Source organism: Oncorhynchus kisutch, linkage group LG15 (genome assembly GCF_002021735.2).
Source record: "Oncorhynchus kisutch isolate 150728-3 linkage group LG15, Okis_V2, whole genome shotgun sequence".
Taxonomy (NCBI): Eukaryota; Metazoa; Chordata; class Actinopteri; order Salmoniformes; family Salmonidae; genus Oncorhynchus; species Oncorhynchus kisutch.
In genome coordinates this window covers 85,512,057-85,533,967 of record NC_034188.2, presented here as the reverse complement: position 1 = coordinate 85,533,967, position 21,911 = coordinate 85,512,057, and the positions used below count along the sequence as shown (strand labels likewise).

Sequence of the window (21,911 nt, the reverse complement as noted above, 5' to 3'; positions counted from 1 at the left end):
AATGTCATAATATAAAATAGACAGTAGATCTAGCTGGTCTGTCATAATATAAATGAGACAGTAGATCTAGCAGGTCTATAATAATATATTCAACCTTATGTTCCCTGTACTATATATACAGTGCCTTGCGAAAGTATTCGGCCCCCTTGAACTTTGCGACCTTTTGCCACATTTCAGGCTTCAAACATAAAGATATAAAACTGTATTTTTTTGTGTAGAATCAACAACAAGTGGGACACAATCATGAAGTGGAACGACATTTATTGGAAATTTCAAACTTTTTTAACAAATCAAAAACTGAAAAATTGGGCGTGCAAAATTATTCAGCCCCCTTAAGTTAATATATCCATTATCATAGCTACACTTCCACTGTGAGAGACAGAATCTAAAACAAAAATCTAGAAATTCACATTGTATGATTTCTAAGTAATTGCATGACATATGTATTTGATACATCAGCAGAACTTAATATTTAGTACCGAAATTTGGTACAGAAACCTTTGTTTGCAATTACAGAGATCATACGTTTCCTGTAGTTCTTGACCAGGTTTGCACACACTGCAGCAGGGATTTTGGCCCACTCCTCCATACAGACCTTCTCCAGATCGTTCAGGTTTCGGGGCTGTCGCTGGGCAATACAGACTTTCAGCTCCCTCCAAAGATTTTCTATTCGGTTCAGTTCTGGAGACTGGCTAGGCCACTCCAGGACCTTGAGATGCTTCTTACGGAGCCACTCCTTAGTTGCCCTGGCTGTGTGTTTCGGGTCATTGTCATGCTGGAAGACCCAGCCACGACCCATCTTCAATGCTCTTACTGAGGGAAGGAGGTTGTTGGCCAAGATCTCATGATATATGGCCCCATCCATCCTCCCCTCAATACGGTGCAGTCTTCCTGTCCCGTTTGCAGAAAAGCATCCCCAAAGAATGATGTTTCCACCTTCATGCTTCACGGTTGGGATGATGTTCTTGTGGTTGCACTCATCCTTCTTCTTCCTCCTAACACGGCGAGTGGAGTTTAGACCAAAAAGCTCTATTTTAGTCTCGTCAGACCACATGACCTTCTCCCATTCCTCCTCTGGATCATCCAGATGGTCATTGGCAAACTTCAGACGGGCCTGGACATGCGCTGGCTTGATCAGGGGGACCTTGCGTGCGATGCAGGATTTTTATCCATGACGGCATAGTGTGTTACTAATGGTTTTCTTTGAGACTGTGGTCCCAGCTCTCTTCAGGTCATTGACCAGGTCCTGCCATGTAGTTCTGGGCTGATCCCTCACCTTCCTCATGATCATTGATGCCCCACGAGGTGAGATCTTGCATGGAGCCTGTCACGTTCTGACCCTAGTTCTTGTGATATTTGTTTGTTTTAGTTGGTCAGGACGTGAGTTGGGTGGGCATTCTATGTTTTGTGTTTCTAGGTTGGTTTTCTGTGTTCGGCCTAGTATGGTTCTCAATCAGAGGTAGGTGTCGTTAGTTGTCTCTGATTGAGAATCATACTTAGGTAGCCTGGGTTTCATTGTTGTTTTGTGGGTGATTGTTTCCGTGTCTGTGTTTGTTCGCCACACGGTACTGTTTCGGTTTTGTTCACGTTTATTGTTTTGTATTCATTGAGTGTTCAGTTTATGGGTTTAAATGAACAACCATGGACACTTACCACGCCGCATCTTGGTCCGATCCTTGCTACACCTCCTCCTCAGACGAAGAGGAGGAAAACCTTTACAGAATCACCCACCAACCAAGGACCAAGCGGCGTGGTAACGGGCAGCAGCAACAGCGGCCGAAGACACAAGACTCCTGGACGTGGGAGGAAATCCTAGACGGGAGAGGTCCTTGGGCAAAGCCAGGGGAATATCGCCGACCAAAAGCGCAGCAGGAGAAGCAGCAGCAGCTGCAGCAGCAGGAGAGGCAGCAGCAGCAGGAGAGGCAGGAGCAGCAGCAATGTCAGGATTCCTGGACATGGGATGACATTTTGGATGGCAAGGTTTGCTACACATGGGAGGAGATCCTGGCTGGTAGGGATCGCCTACCATGGGAATGGGTGGAGGCAGCGAGGAGAGTAGAGGAGAGAGGATCCAACGATACGAGGGAGCGCAACTGGCAAGGAAGAGGCAGCCCCAAAAATGTATTGGGAGGAGGCACACAGGGAGTGTGGCTAAGTCAGGTAGGAGACCTGTGCCAACTTCCTGTGCTTACCGAAGAGCTAGAAGGACCGGGCAGGCACCGTATTATGCTGTGGAGCTCACGGTGTCTCCAGTGCGGGTGCATAGCCCGGTGCGGTACATTCCAGCTCCTCGTATCGGCCGGGCTAGAGTGGGCATCGAGCCAGGTAAAGTTGGGTAGGCTCGGTGCTCAAGAGCTCCAGATGGCGTAGCAGTAGGTCGTCCTGTCCTGTCGTGTCCCTGTATATATCGTTTCTTTTTTGTTTTTTACATATTTTCTCCACATATCTCTTTGAAAACATTTTGCTAAACCCTAAGCTTCCAAATACTCTCCTGCAACCCGACTCACCCAATGTAGCTATTTTTCCTAAAGTATTTATATTTACTTCGGGACCCCTCAACTGAAGCTAGCCAGCTAACCAGCGGGTATGCTAGCGGTCTTCAGCTAACCGGTCATCAGCTAACCTGTAGTTCGGAAAGCTCTCGCCTGTTCGTACAACGCGACTTTAACCAGAGCACAACGGACCTATTTATTTTTCATCCCCGGATTCATCCCCGGATTCCCACCGCAAACGGAACATCTTTCAGCTGGATTTTTCAGCAACTAGCTATCTAGCTAAACCGCAACCCCGGATTACTCCTGGCTAGCGTTTCCACCCACTTAGCTTGAAGCTAGCCCGGCCGTAGCACCTGTGCTACCACCGTAGCATACTCCTGAGCTACAATACCCGGGCCCATGACCGGTCTACCGATGTCATCGCATGAAGAGGAATAAACAGACTCACCCCATCGCGACGTCCCCCAAAGGCTAACTCTCTAGCCCTCGCTATCTCCCTGCTTGCTAATTCGGCCTGCTACCTGCTAGCTTGTCCAGCTCCGGTCCGCTAACTGCTACCTTGTCTAGCCCGGGCCTACAAACTGTTAGCTTGTTAGCACAGGCCTGCTAACCGCCTGAATCGCCGCGTCCCAAACGCTCACCGGACCCATATTTACTTTCTATCTCTTTTGACTTTTAATTTTTTTATACCTTCCGGAAACCTGCCTCACCCAATGTGATACGGAATCGCTATTATTTTTTATTTATTTTTAGAACACACTCAAGAACCTCCAGAAGCTAACCAGCTAACTAGCTACAAGCTATTTAGTCATTGTTAGTTTTTTAAAACTTGGATAACACTCGCCAGTCCAGCTTCCCTGCCCCATCCACCGCTGCCCCCTGGACACTGATCTCTTGGCTACATAGCTGATGCACGCTGGACTGTCCATTAATCACGGTACTCCATTCTGCTTGTTTGTTTTATCTGTTGGCCCCGTTGCCTAGTCTACGCCATTTTACCTGCTGTTGTTGTGCTAGCTGATTAGCTGTTGTCTCACCTACTGTTTTAGCTAGCTTTCCCAATTCAACACCTGTGATTACTGTATGCCTCGCTGTATGTCTCTCTCAAATGTCAATATGCCTTGTATACTGTTGTTCAGGTTAGTTATCATTGTTTTAGTTCGCAATGGAGCCCCTAGTTCCACTCTTCATGCCCCTGATGACTCCTTTGTCCCACCTCCCACACATGCGGTGACCTCACCCATTACTACCAGCATGTCCAGAGATACAACCTCTCTCATCATCACCCAGTGCCTGGGCTTACCTCCGCTGTACCCGCACCCCACCATACCCCTGTCTGCGCATTATGCCCTGAATATATTCTACCATGCCCAGAAACCTGCTCCTCTTATTCCCTGTCCCCAACGCTCTAGGCGACCAGTTTTGATAGCCTTTAGCCGCACCCTCATACTACTCCTTCTCTGTTCCGCGGGTGATGTGGAGGTAAACCCAGGCCCTGCATGTCCCCAGGCACCCTCATTTGTTGACTTCTGTGATCGAAAAGGCCTTGGTTTCATGCATGTCAACATCAGAAGCCTCCTCCCTAAGTTTGTTTTACTCACTGCTTTAGCACACTCTGCTAACCCTGATGTCCTTGCTGTGTCTGAATCCTGGCTCAGGAAGGCCACCAAAAATTCAGAGATTTCCATACCCAACTATAACATCTTCCGTCAAGATAGAACTGCCAAAGGGGGAGGAGTTGCAGTTTACTGCAGAGATAGCCTGCAAAGTAATGTCATACTTTCCAGGTCCATACCCAAACAGTTCGAACTACTAATTTTGAAAATTACTCTCTCCAGAAATAAGTCTCTCACGGTTGCCGCCTGCTACCGACCCCCCTCAGCTCCCAGCTGTGCCCTGGACACCATTTGTGAATTGATCACCCCCCATCTAGCTTCAGAGTTTGTTCTGTTAGGTGACCTAAACTGGGATATGCTTAACACCCCGCCAGTCCTACAATCTAAGCTAGATGCCCTCAATCTCACACAAATCATCAAGGAACCCACCATGTACAACCCTAACTCTGTAAACAAGGGCACCCTCATAGACGTCATCCTGACCAACTGGCCCTCCAAATACACCTCCGCTGTCTTCAACCAGGATCTCAGCGATCACTGCCTCATTGCCTGTATCCGCTACGGAGCCGCAGTCAAACGACCACCCCTCATCACTGTCAAACGCTCCCTAAAACACTTCTGTGAGCAGGCCTTTCTAATCGACCTGGCCCGGGTATCCTGGAAGGACATTGACCTCATCCCGTCAGTTGAGGATGCCTGGTCATTCTTTAAAAGTAACTTCCTCACCATTTTAGATTAGCATGCTCCGTTCAAAAAATGCAGAACTAAGAACAGATACAGCCCTTGGTTCACCCCAGACCTGACTGCCCTCGACCAGCACAAAAACATCCTGTGGCGGACTGCAATAGCATCGAATAGTCCCCGTGATATGCAACTGTTCAGGGAAGTCCGGAACCAATACACGCAGTCAGTCAGGAAAGCTAAGGCCAGCTTCTTCAGGCAGAAGTTTGCATCCTGTAGCTCCAACTCCAAAAAGTTCTGGGACACCGTGAAGTCCATGGAGAACAAGAGCACCTCCTCCCAGCTGCCCACTGCACTGAGGCTAGGTAACACGGTCACCACTGATAAATCCATGATTATCGAAAACTTCAATGAGCATTTCTCAACGGCTGGCCATGCCTTCCGCCTGACTACTTCAACCTCGGCCAACAGCTCCGCCCCCCCCCCGCAGCTCCTCGCCCAAGCCTCTCCAGGTTCTCCTTTAAGTAGTGGTTGTAGGCCTAGTAGTAATAGTAGTAGTTGTAGTAGGCCTAGTAGTAGTAGTGGTAGTAGTGGTAGTAGGCCTAGTAGCAGTAGTGGTGGTAGGCCCAGTGGTAGTAGTGGTAGGAGACCTTGTGAAATTAGTGGTAGTTGTGGGAGAAGGCCTAGTGGTAGTGGTAGTAGTGGTATTTGGCCTAGTGGTAGTAGGCCTAGTGGTAGTGCTAGTAGTGGTGGTTGACCTAGTGGTAGTAGAAGTAGTGGTAGTAGTATTATTGGTAGTAGGCCTACGTGGTAGTAGTGGTAGTAGGCTTAGTGGTAGTAGGACCTAGTGGTAGTAGTAGTAGTGGTAGTAGACCTAGAGGTACTAGTAGTAGCAGTGGTAGTAGTAGTAGTAGTGGTGGTAGTGGTAGTAGTAGTAATGGTAGTAGTGGTAGTAGTAATAATGGTAGTAGTATTAGTGGTAGTAGACCTAAGTGGTAGTAGGGCTAGTGATAGTAGACCTAGTGGTAGTAGGCCTAGTGGTAGTAGTAGTAGTGGTAGTAGGCCTAGTGGTAGTAGTGGTAGTAGTCCTAGTAGTAGTAGTAGTGGTAGTAGTGGCAGTATTACTAGTGGTAGTGGTAGTAGTAGTAGTAATGGTAGTGGTAGTAGATCTTATAGTAGTAGGCCTAGCGGTATTAGTAGTAGTTGTGGCAGTAGGCCGAGTGATAGTAGTGGCAGTATTACTAGTGGTAGTGGTAGTAGTAGTTGTGGTTGTGGTAGTAGTATTAGTAGGCCTTGTTGTAGTAGTAGGCCTTGTTGTAGTAGTTGTAGTGGTAGTATTAGTAGTGATAGTAGGCCTAGTGGTAGTAGTAGTAGTTGTAGACCTAATGGTAGTGGAGTTAGTTGTGGTAGTAGGCCTTGTTGTTGTGGTAGTAGGGGTAGTTTTTATTTATTATTTTTATTATAATTCACCTTTATTTAACCAGGTAGGCTAGTTGAGAACAAGTTATCATTTACAACTGCGACCTGGCCTAGATAAAGCATAGCAGTGTGAACAGACAACAACACAGAGGTACACATGAAGTAAACAATTAACAAGCCAATAACACAGTAGAAAAAAAGTCTCTATACATTGTGTGCAAAACGCATGAGGAGGTAGGCGAATAATTACAATTTTGCAGATTAACACTGGAGTGATAAATGATCAGATGGTCAGGTACAGGTAGAGATACTGGTGTGCAAAAGAGCAGAAAAGTAAATAAATATAAACAGTATGGGGATGAGGTAGGTAAATTGGGTGGGCTATTTACCGGTAGACTATGTACAGCTGCAGCGATCGGTTAGATGCTCAGATAGCAGATGTTTGAAGTTGGTGAGGGAGATAAAAGTCTCCAACTTCAGCGATTTTTGCAATTCGTTCCAGTCACAGGCAGCAGAGAACTGGAACTAAAGGCGGCCAAATGAGGTGTTGGCTTTAGAGATGATCAGTGAGATACACCTGCTGGAGCGCGTGCTACGGGTGGGTGTTGCCATCATGACCAGTGAACTGAGAGAAGGCGGAGCTTTACCTAGCATGGACTTGTAGATGACCTGGAGCCAGTGGGTCTGGCGACGAATATGTAGCGAGGGCCAGCTGACTAGAGCATACAGGTCGCAGTGGTGGGTGGTATAAGGTGCTTTAGTAACAAAATGGATGGCACTGTGTTAAACTGCATCCAGTTTTCTGAGTAGAGTATTGGAAGCTATTTTGTAGATGACATCACCGAAGTCGAGGATCGGTAGTATAGTCAGTTTTACTAGGGTAAGTTTGGCAGCGTGAGTGAAGGAGGCTTTGTTGCGGAATAGAAAGCCGACTTGATTTGATTTTAGATTAGAGATGTTTGATATGAGTCTGGAAGTAGAGTTTACAGTCTAGCCAGACACCTAGGTACCTATAGATGTCCACATATTCTAGGTCGGAACCATCCAGGGTGGTGATGCTAGTCGGACGTGCGGGTGCTGGCAGCGAACGGTTGAAAAGCATGCATTTGGTTATAATAGCGTTTAAGAGCAGTTGGAGGCCACGGAAGGAGTGTTGTATGGCATTGAAGCTCGTTTGGAGGTTAGATAGCACAGTGTCCAAGGAAGGGCCAGAAGTATACAGAATGGTGTCGTCTGCGTAGAGGTAGATCAGGGAATCGCCCGCAGCAAGAGCAACATCATTGATATATACAGAGAAAAGAGTCAGCCCGAGAATTGAACCCTGTGGCACCCCCATAGAGACTGCCAGAGGACCGGACAACATACCCTCCGATTTGACACACTGAACTCTGTCTGCAAAGTAGTTGGTGAACCAGGCAAGGCAGTCATTAGAAAAACCGAGGCTACTGAGTCTGAGCCGATAAGAATATGGTGATTGACAGAGTCGAAAACCTTGGCCAGGTCGATGAAGACGGCTGCACAGTACTGTCTTTTATCGATGGCGGTTATGATATCGTTTAGTACCTTGAGCGTGGCTGAGGTGCACCCGTGACCGGCTCGGAAACCAGATTGCACAGCGGAGAAGGTACGGTGGGATTCGAGATGGTCAGTAGTGGTGGTAGTAGGCCTTGTGGTATTAGTAGTATTAGTGGAAGTGGTAGTATTTGTAGTGTTAGTAGGCATAGTGGCAGTAGTGGTAGTAGGCCTAGTGGTATTAATCAAATCAAATCAAAGTTATTTATATAGCCCTTCGTACATCAGCTGATATCTCAAAGTGCTGTACAGAAACCCAGCCTAAAACCCCAAACAGCAAGCAATGCAGGTGTAGAAGCACCTGTTAGTAGTAGTTGTAGTTGTGGTATTTGCCTAGTTGTAGTAGTAGTTGAGGTAGTAGGCCTAGTGGTAGCAGTAGTAGTGGTAGTTTGCCTAGTTGTAGTGGTAGTAGTGGTAGTAGGCCTAGTGGTTGTAGGCCTAGTGGTAGTAGTGCTCGTAGACCTAGTGCTAGTTGACCTAGTAGGCCTAGTGGTAGTAGGCCTAGTGGTAGTAGACCAGGTGGTAGAGGGCCTAATGGTGGTAGTGGTATTAGTGGTGATAGTTGTAGTAGTGGTAGTGGTCGACCTAGTGGTAGTAGGCCTAGTGGTAGTTGGCCTAGTGGTAGTAGCCGAAGGAGTATGGTGGAGTGAGTTACTTTGGGTCTCTATGATGCCTCGTTACCTGCAGACAGGCAACATACTATCAACAACAGCTCCTTGGTGTTGACACAGAATTTTGTAAATGCATGCTAGGTGTTGTCGGCTGTCATTTATAACAGTATACAGTGTAGTTGATTGTGTCACATTGTTCCCTAATGTAAACAACCCATTCTTCATTGCAGGTGCCAGTGGATATAGGACTCCTTACTGTCTTGTGCTTTATGCTGCTTTTCTGGCTCGAAAGCTGCCTGATAACTTCAATGAGGCCAAATTCATCACATTCAGCATGCTCATATTCTGTGCATTCTGGATTACCTTTATCCCAGCTTGTCTCAGCTCTCCTGGGAAGTTCACTGCAGCTGTGGAGATCTTTGCCATTCTGGCCTCCAGTGTTGGATTCCTGTTCTACGTATTTGCTCCTAAATGTTTCATTATATTCTGAGGCCAGAGCAAAACAACAAGAAACATATAATGGGGAAGACATCCAATGTTATGTTATAACATAACATTATGACATTATATCATATCACATTATAATGTTTTTAACATATTTTAGAAAGTGCCTACTATCTGAGACAGTATTTCTCAAATGTTCTGTAATGATCTATGAGGACAACAGCTGCTGCATGTTTCCACCTTAATAAACAAATGTCACTTGTGTGTTTTTACTGTTGTGTGCAATTAAATACATCACATTCAACAAGAGAAGTGATTATTACCTTTGGTCAAATAATGTATTTTCAAACATGAACATGAGGACGTTGTCGAAGGTGGTCAGGCTATCTCAAGATGTTAAAGTGTAAACAAAATCACAGGGCAGGAAGACAAACAGACACTGACAGACAAACAGGAAGACAGACTACCTGCTGCAGACATGCAGGACCTTAAACAAACACACACACACACACACACACACACAGTAGGATGACTCTACAGGTACAGAGGAGCTGCTGCTAATACCACAGAGTTCAGCCCCAGGGGAGGAAACACCTCAAGGCCCCCATCTCATCCTCTAACACAACAATAACAGTAGCAGCTTCCCTTCCAGGGACACAGTATCATATACAGATACCGTCAAATATTGGCCAACTTTGCATGATTCACTATTTATTCTAAAGTATGTTGAAATAGAAACATTTGGTGTTTACATTTGATTTAAAAGTGCACAGGACCAATACAATGAAGGTTGGAGGTAATGATACTCGTTCTGTGTAATTTAACTCTCCTGGGGTTATTTGCACGTTCGTACAGGGTACAAATAGTCATCAACAAGTTTTTACAAGAAAAACAGAACATTCTGCTCCATCACACTCCATTGTATAGTGCAAGGATGCCAAGTACAGGTCTGTAGACCTCAACAAGTCTGGTTCATCCTTGGGAGCATTTTCCAAATGCCTGAAGGTACCATGGTCCTCTGTACAAACAATAGTTCGCAAGTATAAACACCATGGGGCCACGAAGCCGTCAAAACGCTGAGGAATATTTATGTCCGTTGCGTTATGCTAATTAGTGTCAGATGATGATAACGCTCCAGGTTATTAAGGGAGAGGGAGCGCACTTACGAATTTTCCTTTCCTGTTGAACATACTACTTTCAGTATGAAATATTTTATTTTATTTACGTTTGAAGTACCTGAGGCTTGAATAGAAATGTCGTTTGACTTGTTTGGACGAAGTTTAGCTTTAGCTTTTTGGACTCCTTTGTCTGCATGTTGAACGTGTGGATTACTGAAATCAGTGGCGCCAACTAAACTGACCTTTTGGGATATAAAGAAGCATTTTATCGAACAAAACAACCTTTCATGTTGTAGCTGGGACCCTTGGGATTGCAAACAGAGGATGATCTTCAAATGTAAGTGATTTATTTAATCGCTATTTGTGATTTTGTGAAGCCTGTGCTGGTTGAAAAATATGTTGATGTGGGGCACTGTCTTCAGACAATCGCATGGATACTTTCGCCGTAAAGCCTTATTGAAATCTGACAACGCAGTTAGATTAACAAGAAGTTACGCTTTTAAATTATGTAAGACACTTGTATGTTCGTTAATATTTAATATTACAAATATTTATTTGAATTGCGAGCCCTCCAATTTCACCGGAAGTTGTCGGCTTGTGTCCCCCTTAACTCTAAGCAAATGAGTTCATTCCTTACAGGTCATTGGGAAGCTAGCGTCCCACCTCGACAACATCCGGTGAAATTGCAGAGCGCGAAATTCCAATGACAGAAATCGGAATATTAAACATTCATGAAAACTGAAGTGTCATACATCATTTAAAAGCTTATATTCTTGTTAATCCAGCCTCATTTCATCAGATTGAGAAAAGCATTTATGGCGAAAGCACACAATGTGATTATCTGAGAACTGCGCCCCGCACACAAGAGCATTACATACATTTTCCAACCAAGCAGAGGCGTCATGAAAGTCAGAAATAGAGATAAAATAAATCACTTACCTTTGACGATTTTCATCTGGTTGCAATCACAAGGGTCCCAGCTACATAACAAATTGTCCTTTTGTTTGATAAAGTCCTTCTTTATATCCCAAAAAAGTAAGTATCATTGGTGCGCTTGACTCAATAATCCACCGGTTTCCCTCGTTCAAAAGGCATACAAATGAAACCCGTAAGTTACCAATAAACTTCTTCCAAGCATATCAAACAATGTTCCTAATCAATCATCAGGTACCCTAATATGTAAATAAACAATACATTTTAAGACAGAGAATACCGGAGACCATTGCCAGAGAAAGAAAACTAAGTGCACGCCCTCACCTGAACACGCAACAAACACTACAGCCAAAATGGGAGCCAATTACTAATAGTATAAATTGTAGCTCATTTTTCAACAAACAAGCCTGAAACTCTTTCTAAAGAATGTTGACATCTGGTGGAAGCCCTAGGAACTGCAATCTGAGAGGTCTTCCTTTTATATTCCCATTCTCAGCCATTGTAATCAGTGGTGAGCTGAAATTGAAAATTCTGGATGGATTGTCCTCAAATTTTCGCTTGCCATATTAGGTCTGTTATACTCACAGACATTATTTTATCTGTTTAGGAAACTTTAGAGTGCTTTCTATCTATCTGCATATCCAAGCTTCTGGGCTTGAGTAACAGGCAGTACTTTGGGAACCTTATTTATTAATAATAAATCTGTATTTACAAAGATGGCCTACCCCAGACGACACTGAAACAATTGTGCATTGCGCAATGGGACTCCCAATCACAGCCAGATGTGATATAGCCTGGAATCGAACCAGGGACTGTAGTGACACCTCCTGCTCTGTAATGCAGGGCCTTAGACCGCTGCGCCACTCAGGAGCCAAAGAAACAACTAGCAAATGTTGGCTACTTTGAAGAACCTCAAATATAAAATATATTGTTTAACACTTTTTTGGTTACTACATGATTCCGTATGTGTAATTTCATAGTTTTGATGTCTTCAATATTATTCAAAAACGTAGAAAATATTAAAAATAAACAAAAAGCCTTAAATATGTAGTTGTGTCCAAATGTTTGAATGGTACAGTCTGTTGAAGTGTGTCAAATATGTTTGAAAACACTATGTTAAAAACACTGTGTGGGCTTGTCCCTAGGATTACCAAAAGACAAAGAGCTGGATCAGTGGTTCACCAATCAGGGCCTTCTTTGCGACCATCAGGTTACGTACCCGGGACAAACCATGAGCGAGACAACAACCTTGTCTATGATGAGAGAGGGAGTTGGGATACTTACATACTGACAGAGGCTGGGCTACGTTGTTAATATGAGCAAAGCAGTGGACAGATAAGTGCAGACTTGTGGACATAAAAATGTACATGTGTCATGCTATTCCAGATGTTTTATTTTTGTTTAACAACTTCAACACACAAGTAAAATAATACAACAACTATTATTTATTTCAAACCCATACTATTGTTTTATGTGTTTAAAATGTCATACAAAAAAAACATGCGAAGGAATGACAGATATTATTATTATATATTTTTTTTAATTGAAATTAAATTAAATTGTTCTATGAGTTTAAATTGTCATACAAAAAAAAAACGATGGAAAATCCACAATGTCAGAAGCCTGCAATTATCTATCCTCTGCTTGTTCATATCAGCAGCATAGCCCAGCCTCTGTCACTATCCCACCTCCCTCTCTCATCCTGTACCCCGGGGACACAATAAACACTAGAACCACATCCCACTCGTTGAGAGGGAGTGTATGGGCAGTTCCAGCGTCTTACGAGGCACTTTCACCTCCATAAAAGAGGAACCCTTCTGTCTGCCCTCACAGACACAGCTGCCCTGCTGAAGGCTGGCATGGCACTGAGTACAGGAGTGGTTCTACGGCTGCTGGTGGTGGTGATGAGGGGTATAGCTGCTCCAGCCCCAATCTGCTCTCTGCTGGGCCAACCCGCTCTGCCTCTCCTGTCTGCCGAGGGGGACATCAACATTGGGGCAGTGTTCCCTCTACATAGGAATGCCCTCTTCAAGGTCCATTCATTCACCTCCAGACCAGAGAAAACACCCTGTATCAGGTATGTGTTGAAAAACAACTATCTGTGGGAACTTTTAGCTGTTAGGGAATATTACTCAACAGGATAGATTTTTTTGTGTCTCTCACTGAAATTAGGCACAGTGCTTAATAACACTATTGTAAATGATCTGTGCATTTATTTTTTGGACAAAACAGGTATACAAATTGTTTCTGTGATACTAAACACAATACTCAACTCATCTCGAATGAATATATCAGTTTTGCTGGTATATGTGATTGTGGCATATGAGATTCCTGGCTTCAATTAACTTATTTTTTGGTTTGTTTCCGCTGTCCAGTTTCGACCCACGTGAGTTCCAGTTTGCACAGACCCTGATCTTTGCCCTGGAGGAGATCAACAACAGCAGTGATCTGCTCCCAGGGCTGTCTCTGGGTTACCAGGTCTATGACTCCTGTAGCTATGCCCCCCTGGCCATCCACTCAGCCCTGGCCCTGATGAACAGCCCTGGGCCTGAGGACAGCCTGGGAGAACCTTCCTCCTGTTCCAGATCTCCAGCCGTGTTGGGTATTGTTGGGGAGTCAAGCTCCACATCCACCATCGGAATGTCATCCCTGGTCGGACCATTCAATATCCCTGTGGTGAGACACCTTCTGGTTGTGGCTCTTTAGAGGTAGTTTCATCAATGTCAGCTATGTATGAAAGATCAATTCAAATCTTCCCGTTTCTTCCACACAGATCAGCCACTTTGCCACCTGTGCTTGTCTGAGTAATAAAAAGAAGTTCCCTTCCTTCTTCAGAACCATCCCCAGTGACTTCTACCAGAGCAGAGCCCTGGCAAAGCTGGTCAAACACTTTGGATGGAACTGGGTGGGAGTGGTGAACAGCAACAATGACTATGGAAACAACGGCATGGCCACATTCTTGGAGGCATCGTGGCATGAAGGGGTCTGTGTAGAGTACCAAGAGTCCATCCACCGCACAGACCCCAGAGAGAAGCTCCTGGAAGTCGTCAAGGTCATCCGGAGGGCCACAGCAAGGGTGGTGGTACTGTTCTTGACCTTGGGGGAACTCATCCCCCTGATGAATGAGATGGCCCTGGAGGGAGACCCAGGGCTGCAGTGGGTGGGCAGCGAGGCCTGGATTACAGCCAGACTGCTGACGGAGAACAAGGCCTACGGCTTCCTGAGGGGGGCGGTGGGCTTTGCCATCAGGAATGCCAGGCTGGATGGTCTGGAGGGGTTCCTACAAAAGGTGCACCCCTTCCAGGCGCCAGACAACACCCTGCTCAGGGAGTTCTGGGAGACTGTATTCAAGTGCTCCTTCGAGGGGGGCAGCAGCACACTGTGCACAGGAACAGAGAGCTTAGCAAAGCTGAAGAACCAATACACTGACATGTCAGAGCTGAGAATATCCAACAAAGTGTACACAGCTGTATATGCGATTGCACACGCTCTACACAATCTACTGACAGACTTAAAGAATGACACAGACAGCGGCAAAAGACCAGTCTACACACCACAGCAGGTGAGCAAGCCTCAGATAAGACAAAACATAAATAACATATCATATGAATCATCCCACTTTCTGTGTCTCTCTCTGTGTCTCTCTCTGTGTCGCTCTGTCTGTCTGTCTCTGTCTAATTCTCTCTCTCACTGTCTCATTGTCTTTGTCTGTCTCTCTCTGTGTCTCTCTCTCTGTGTCTCTCTCTCTCTGTCTCCCTCTGCCTCTCTATCTCTCTGTCTCTTTGTCTCTGTCTCTCTGTCTCTCTGTGTCTCTGTCTCTGTGTCTCTGTCTGTGTCTCTCTCGTTCCCTCTCCCTCTCTCTCTCTCCCTCTCCCCATGTTGTTGAGCAGGTGCTACAGTACCTGAAGGAGGTGAGGTTTAGAGTAAAGACAGGAGAGGAGATCTGGTTTGATGATAACGGAGATGTGGTGGCGTTCTACGACCTAGTGAACTGGCAGCAGGAGGAGGATGGGACCCTGCAGTTCCATGTTGTGGGGCTGTATGATTCCTCGATGCCCCCTGAACAGCGCATTACCTTCAACAAGGGAAAACTGGTCTGGGTAGGGGGCCAGGCAGAGGTAGGACTAAATACATGTTGAATATGTTGCAAAAGCATAACACATGCAAATCTCAAACCACTGCAAATGTAAAACATGCATTCTATAATGTATACATAATCCACATAGTCTATCTCAATTGTCTTGTTTTGCATTGGTAATATAACTTCCATAAGTAGTGACATTAAAACATTTCTGCACGTTTATTTATATAAAATACACCAATATTCAGACATCTTGTATTTCTCTACAGGCACCTGCATCAGTGTGCAGTGAGAGCTGTCCCACAGGCACTCGTAAGGCTGTACAGAAAGGAAAGCCTGTATGCTGTTATGACTGTGTACCATGTGCGGAGGGAGAGATCAGTAATATCACAGGTAATATATAATGCATTTATTGCTACCTTCAATACTTTCAAGTTCTGTCACTACCCAACAGGACTAATAGATATCAAAAAACACATGACACAGTGACACACTGATTCATAGAATGAATGACGTTCTAATCCTTTTACAGATTCTAACGGCTGCTATCGATGTGACTTGGAGTATTGGTCCAATGAAAAAAGGGACCTCTGTGTGTTGAAACCAGTTGAATTCCTCTCCTATGAAGAAATGATGGGCATAGTTCTGGTGTTTTTCTCCTTACTGGGGTCCGGTGTTACTACTCTGGTAGCTGTTGTGTTTTCAATTCACAAGGACACTCCCATTGTCAGAGCCAACAACTCTGAGCTGAGCTTCCTGCTGCTCTTCTTTTTGACTCTGTGTTTTCTGTGTTCTCTTACTTTCATTGGCCGGCCCTCTGAGTGGTCCTGTATGCTGCGTCACACAGCGTTTGGGATCACCTTCGTCCTCTGCATCTCTTGTGTTCTGGGGAAAACAATAGTGGTGTTGATGGCCTTCAGGGCTACACTTCCAGCCAGTAATATCATGAAATGGTTTGGTCCTCCACAGCAGAGACTCAGTGTTCTGGCTTTCACTATTATACAGGTCATGATCTGTGTTCTTTGGTTAACAGTCTCCCCTCCTTTCCCCTACAAGAACATGAAGACCTATAAGGAAAAGGTCATTCTAGAGTGTGATGTGGGTTCAGCTATTGGTTTCTGGGCTGTGTTGGGGTATATAGGACTCCTGGCTCTCTTGTGCTTTGTGCTGGCTTTTCTTGCTCGAAAGCTTCCTGATAATTTCAATGAGGCCAAATTCATCACCTTCAGCATGCTCATATTCTGTGCTGTCTGGATCACCTTTATCCCAGCTTATGTCAGCTCTCCTGGGAAGTTCACTGTAGCTGTGGAGATATTTGCTATTCTTGCCTCCAGTTTTGGTTTACTTTTCTGCATTTTTGCTCCTAAATGTTTCATTTTATTGCTGAGGCCAGAGCAAAACACCAAGAAACATATGATGGGGAAGACATCCAATGATATACGATATTAAAGAAACATATTTTGGGAAAGGCGTCAACCAAAGCCCTTTAGGATGAATACTGACCATTGGCTTATTCAACGTCTTTCTATAATAAACACAGACACATCATATCGAAGTCAATCATGGGTTATACTCATCCCCAGACACATCATATCTAAGTCAATCATGGGTTATACTCATCCCCAGACACATCATATCTAAGTCAATCATGGGTTATACTCATCCCCAGACACATCATATCTAAGTCAATCATGGGTTATACTCATCCCCAGACACATCATATCTAAGTCAGTCATGGGTTAAACTCATCCCCAGACACATCATATCTAAGTCAATCATGGGTTAAACTCATCTACAGACACATCATATCTAAGTCAGTCATGGGTTAAACTCATCCACAGACACATCATATCTAAGTCAGTCATGGGTTAACCTCATCCACAGGCTCAATTGATACCAAAAAATAGAGCCTGGAAACTCTGTGCAATGAAGTGTTACTTGAAAGGGGAAAGGTTCAAATCAAGGATAGAGAGAGCCTGCTACAGTTTGACTATGAACACTGCAGAAAACCTCACAATGATCATTGGACTTTTAGGACTGATTCTGAGTTTGGGCATATTTCTTATTTGATTTATTTCACCTTCATTTAACCAGGTAGACTAGTTGAGATGAAGTGCTCATTTACAAATGCGACCTGGCCAAGATAAAGCAAAGCAGTGCGACACAAACAACAACACAGAGTTACACATGGAATAAACAAACATGGAGTCAATAATACAATACAGTGTGTGCAAATGTGGTAGGATAAGGGAGGTAAGGCAATAAATATGCCATAGTAGATACATAATTTCAATATGGAATTTAAACACTGGCGTGATAAGATGTGCAGAAGATGAGTGTGCAGGTAGAGATACTGGGGTACAAAGGAGCAAAATAAGACATTTGCATGTAAGAGATAGACGTGAACTCACTTCCTTGTTTAGCCTAATTCGTTTGCAGAGGGCAGGTTCTAAGGATTTTGTTGGACGGTGATGGACTGAGATATCAGCCAATGTAAATCCGCTCCTGCCATGGGCTCCATTCCGGTCTCTTCATGAGACATTGTGAGAGATGGTTCGAAAGAGAAAGAGCCGGCTGGTAGACGAGATCTGTCACATGTACATGGATGTTAAATAAGTTCCGAACACACATCCAACAGCACATTATGTCTAGCAGCCATATCTACATGGGTGTGGTCGCACATTATGAAAGTCAAGACAATAATTTTGACATAGCCTATGTTTCTCACTGCTCTACCCCAGCAGCCACTGACAGCCTGCTGTGCTTCCACAGGCCATACCACCATCAACACATAGCAAGGCCTCAGTGAAATGTGTTATAAAGAATATATGTGTATTTTCCATGTATGGTGTCATGTATTGGCTACCCTTCATGTAATATTACAGTGGTTGTAATAAACAATTCAGCTGTCTAATATCTCTAGATCTCCAGTCTTACTTGAATTATCACAGCGCTAGAGAAAGACACAAATAAATGAAAACGCTAGAATGGTAATTTTCTATGAATTGTGTGACTCGCTTCAGCTGGCCAAATGTATCTGTATGTAGTAGTAGTAGTAGTAGAAACAATGGTAATAGTAAATCAAATCAAATCAAATTGTTTTAGTCACATGCGCTGATTTCAACTGGTCTGGACTTTACGGTGAAATCCTTACCTTCAAGCCCCAAACCAACAATGCAGTTCTAAGAAATATGGATAAGAATAAGAAATAAAATTAACAAGTAATTAAAGAGCAGCAGTAAAATAACAATAGTGAGACTATATACAGGGGGGTACCAGTATAGAGTCAACGTGCGGGGGCACCGTTACTTGAGGGAATATGTACATGTAGGTAGAGTTATTAAAGTAACTATGCATAGATGATAACAGACAGTAGCAGCGGTGTAAAATATGGTTCTCTTATGGAGACAGTCAAAGAACAATTTTGGAACACCTGGGAACGGGAGTAGGAGAAGGAGGAGAAGTAGATGTAGTAGCTGTAGGCCTAGTGGTAGTCGTAGTGGTAGTAGTAGTGGTAGCAGTACTAGCAGTAGTAGGCCTAGTAGTAGTGGTAGTAGTAGTAGTGGTAGTAGTAGTGTTAGTAGACCTAGTGGTAGTAGTAGTAGTGGTAGTAGCCATAGTGGTAGTAGTGGTAATAGTAGTGGTAGTGGGCCTAGTAGTAGTGGTAGTAGTAGCCCTAGTGGTAGTAGTGGTCATAGGCCTAGTAGTAGTAGTAGTGGTAGTGGGCCTAGTAGTAGTAGTAGTATTGGTAGTGGTAGTAGTAGTGGTAGTGGGCCTAGTAGAAGTAGTAGTAGTGGTAGTATAGTAGTGGTAGTAGCCCTAGTGGTAGTAGCCCTAGTGGTAGTAGTGGTAGTAGTAGTGGTAGTATTGGAGTGGTAGCAGCCCTAGTGGTAGTAGTAGTAGTAGGCCTAGTAGTAGTAGTAGGCCTAGTAGTAGTAGTAGTAGTAGTAGTAGTGATAGTAGGCCTAGTAGTAGTAGTTGTGGTAGTAGGCCTAGTGGTAGTAATAGTAGTAGTAGTAGTGGTAGTAGGCCTAGTGGTAGTAGTAGTAATTGTGGTAGTATTAGTAGTAGTAGTAGCGGTAGTGGTAGTAGTAGTAGTAGTAGTAGTAGTAGTAGTAGTAGTAGTAGTAGTAGTAGTAGTAGTAGTAGTAGTAGTGGTAGTAGTCATAGTGGGAGTACAGGTAGTAGGCCTAGTGGTAGTGGTAGTAGTAGTGGTAGTAGGCCTAGTGGTAGTAGTAGTAGTGGTAGTAGCCCTAGTGGTAGTAGCCCTAGTGGTAGTAGTGGTAGTAGTAGTGGTAGTATTGGAGTGATAGCAGCCCTAGTGGTAGTAGTAGTAGTAGGCCTAGTAGTAGTAGTAGTAGTAGTAGTGATAGTAGGCCTAGTAGTAGTAGTTGTGGTAGTAGGCCTAGTGGTAGTAATAGTAGTAGTAGTAGTGGTATTAGGCCTAGTGGTAGTAGTAGTAATTGTGGTAGTATTAGTAGTAGTAGTAGCGGTAGTGGTAGTGGTAGTGGTAGTAGTAGTAGTAGTAGTAGTAGTAGTAGTAGTAGTAATAGTGGGAGTACAGGTAGTAGGCCTAGTGGTAGTGGTAGTAGTAGTGGTAGTAGGCCTAGTGGTAGTAGTAGTAGTGGTAGTAGCACTAGTGGTAGTAGCCCTAGTGGTAGTAACCCTAGTTGTAGTAGGACTAGTGGTAGTAGTAGTAGTAGTGGTAGTATCCATAGTGGTATTGTTTGTTGAAGTAGTATTTGAAGTAGTAGTGGTAGTGCTGGTAGTAGTTGTAGTATTAGGCCTAGTGGTATTAGTAGTAGTTGTGATAGTCGTTGTGGTAGTAGACCTAGTGGTAGTAATAGTTGTGGTAGTAGCCCTAGTGGTAGTAGCCCTAGTTGTATTAGTAGTTGTGGTGGTAGTAGTAGTTGTGGTAGTAGCCCTAGTGGAAGTAGCCCTAGTGGTAGTTGCCCTAGTGATAGTAGCCCTAGTGGTAGTTTTTGGTAGTAGGCCTAGTAGTAGTTGTGGTAGTAGCCGTAGTGGTAGTAGCCCTAGTGGTAGTTGTGGTAGTAGGCCTAGTGGTGGTAGTAGAAGTTGTGGTAGTAGGCCTAGTGGTGATAGTTGTAGTAAGCCTAGTGGTAGTTTACCTAGTGGTAGTAGTAGTTGTAGTAGTAGTGTAAGTTGTAGTTTTGGTAGTAGGCCATGTGGTATTAGTAGTTGTGGTAGTAGACCTTGTGGTGGTAGTGGTAGTAGGCTTTGTGGTAGTATACCTAGTGGTAGTAGTAGTTGTGGTAGTAGTAGTTGTGGTAGTAGGGCAAGTGGAATTAGTAGTTGTGGTAGTATACCTAGTTGAAGTAGTAGAGGTAGTAGTAGTTGTGGTAGTAGACCTAGTAGTAGTAGGGTTAGTAAAGGTAGTTGGCCTAGTGGTAGTAGTGGTAGTAGGCTTTGTGGTAGTAGACCTAGTGGTAGTAGACCTAGTGGTAGTAGTGGTCGTAGGCTTTGTGGTAGTAGACCTAGTGGTAGTAGACCTAGTGGTAGTAGTGGTAGTAGGCTTTGTGGTAGTAGACCTAGTGGTAGTAGTAATAGTAGAGGTAGTTGGCCTAGTGGTTGTAGACCTAGTGGTAGTAGTAATAGTAGTGGTAGTAGTGGTGGTAGTAGGCCTATAGTGGTATTCGTAGTATTAGTGGTAGTGGTAGTATTTGTAGTTGTAGTAGGCCTAGTGGTAGTAGTAGCAGTTGTAGTAGTGGACACAGGTCTGGTGGTAGCAGTAATAGTGGTAGTAGGCCTAGTAGTAGTAGTGGTAGTAGTTCTAGTAGTAGTAGTAGTGGTAGTAGTTGTAGTAGTACTGGTAATAGACATGGTGGTAGTGGAGTTAGTTGTGGTAGTAGGCCTAGTAGTAGTAGTAGTGGAAGTAGGCCTAGTGGTGGTAGTAGTAGTGGTTGTAGCAGTAGTGGTAGTAGTAGATGTTGTTGTAGGCCTAGTGGTATTAGTTGTAGTAGAACTAGTTGTAGTGTTAGTAGTTGTGGTAATAGGCCTAGTGGTATTAGTAGAATTAGTGAAAATTTTAGTATTTGTTGTGGTAGTAGGCATAGTGGTAGTAGTGGTAGTAGATCTAGTGGTAGTAGTGGTAGTAGACCTAGTGGTAGTAGGCCTAGTGGTAGTAGTGGTAGTAGCCGAAGGAGGATGGCGGTGTGGCGTGAGTTACTGTGGGTCTCTATGATGCCTCGTTACCTGCAGACAGGCAACATACTACTATCAACAACAGCTCCTTGGTATTGACACAGAATTTTGTAAATGCATGCTAGGTGTTGTCGGCTGTCATTTATAACAGTATACAGTGTAGTTGATTGTGTCACATTGTTCCCTAATGTAAACAACCCATTCTTCATTGCAGGTGCCAGTGGATATAGGACTCCTGGCTGTCTTGTGCTTTATGCTGCTTTTCTGGCTCGAAAGCTGCCTGATAACTTCAATGAGGCCAAATTCATCACCTTCAGCATGCTCATATTCTGTGCATTCTGGATTACCTTTATCCCAGCTTGTCTCAGCTCTCCTGGGAAGTTCACTGTAGCTGTGGAGATCTTTGCTATTCTGGCCTCCAGTTTTGGTTTACTGTTCTGCGTATTTGCTCCTAAATGTTTCATTATATTCTGAGGCCGGAGCAAAACACCAAGAAACATATAATGGGGAAGACATCCAATGTTATGTTATAACATAACATTATGACATTATATCATATCACATTATAATGTTTTTAACATATTTTAGAAAGTGCCTACTATCTGAGACAGTATTTCTCAAATGTTCTGTAATTATCTGTGTTTTTAGTGTTGTGTGTTTTTAGTGTTGTGTGTTTTTAGTGTTGTGTGTTTTTAGTGTTGTGTGCATTTAAATGCATCACATTCAACACGAGCATTGATTATTACCTTTGGTCAAATAATGTATTTTCAAACATGAAC

General features: G+C 44.1%; 1 protein-coding gene across 1 annotated transcript; it reads left to right on the top strand.

The window, feature by feature from the left end:
- Nucleotides 1-12,748: 12,748 nt before the first annotated feature.
- LOC109906125 (extracellular calcium-sensing receptor-like) lies at nucleotides 12,749-17,884 on the top strand. Its single transcript, XM_031789433.1, has 6 exons — nucleotides 12,749-12,966; nucleotides 13,265-13,565; nucleotides 13,663-14,451; nucleotides 14,780-15,007; nucleotides 15,240-15,363; nucleotides 15,503-17,884. Exons 1-6 carry the CDS (start codon nucleotides 12,749-12,751, stop codon nucleotides 16,417-16,419), a joined length of 2,577 nt encoding a protein of 858 aa, XP_031645293.1. The 3' UTR covers nucleotides 16,420-17,884.
- Nucleotides 17,885-21,911: the final 4,027 nt, after the last annotated feature.

What these genes read in the sequence shown, in the direction of transcription:
- LOC109906125 (XM_031789433.1), top strand. Translation starts at nt 12,749, where the DNA reads ATGGCACTGAGTACAGGAGTGGTTCTACGGCTGCTGGTGGTGGTGATG. An exon ending in GACCATTCAATATCCCTGTG is followed by an intron (nt 13,566 to 13,662) that starts GTGAGACACCTT and finishes TCTTCCACACAG; the next exon opens with ATCAGCCACTTTGCCACCTG. An exon ending in GGGTAGGGGGCCAGGCAGAG is followed by an intron (nt 15,008 to 15,239) that starts GTAGGACTAAAT and finishes ATTTCTCTACAG; the next exon opens with GCACCTGCATCAGTGTGCAG.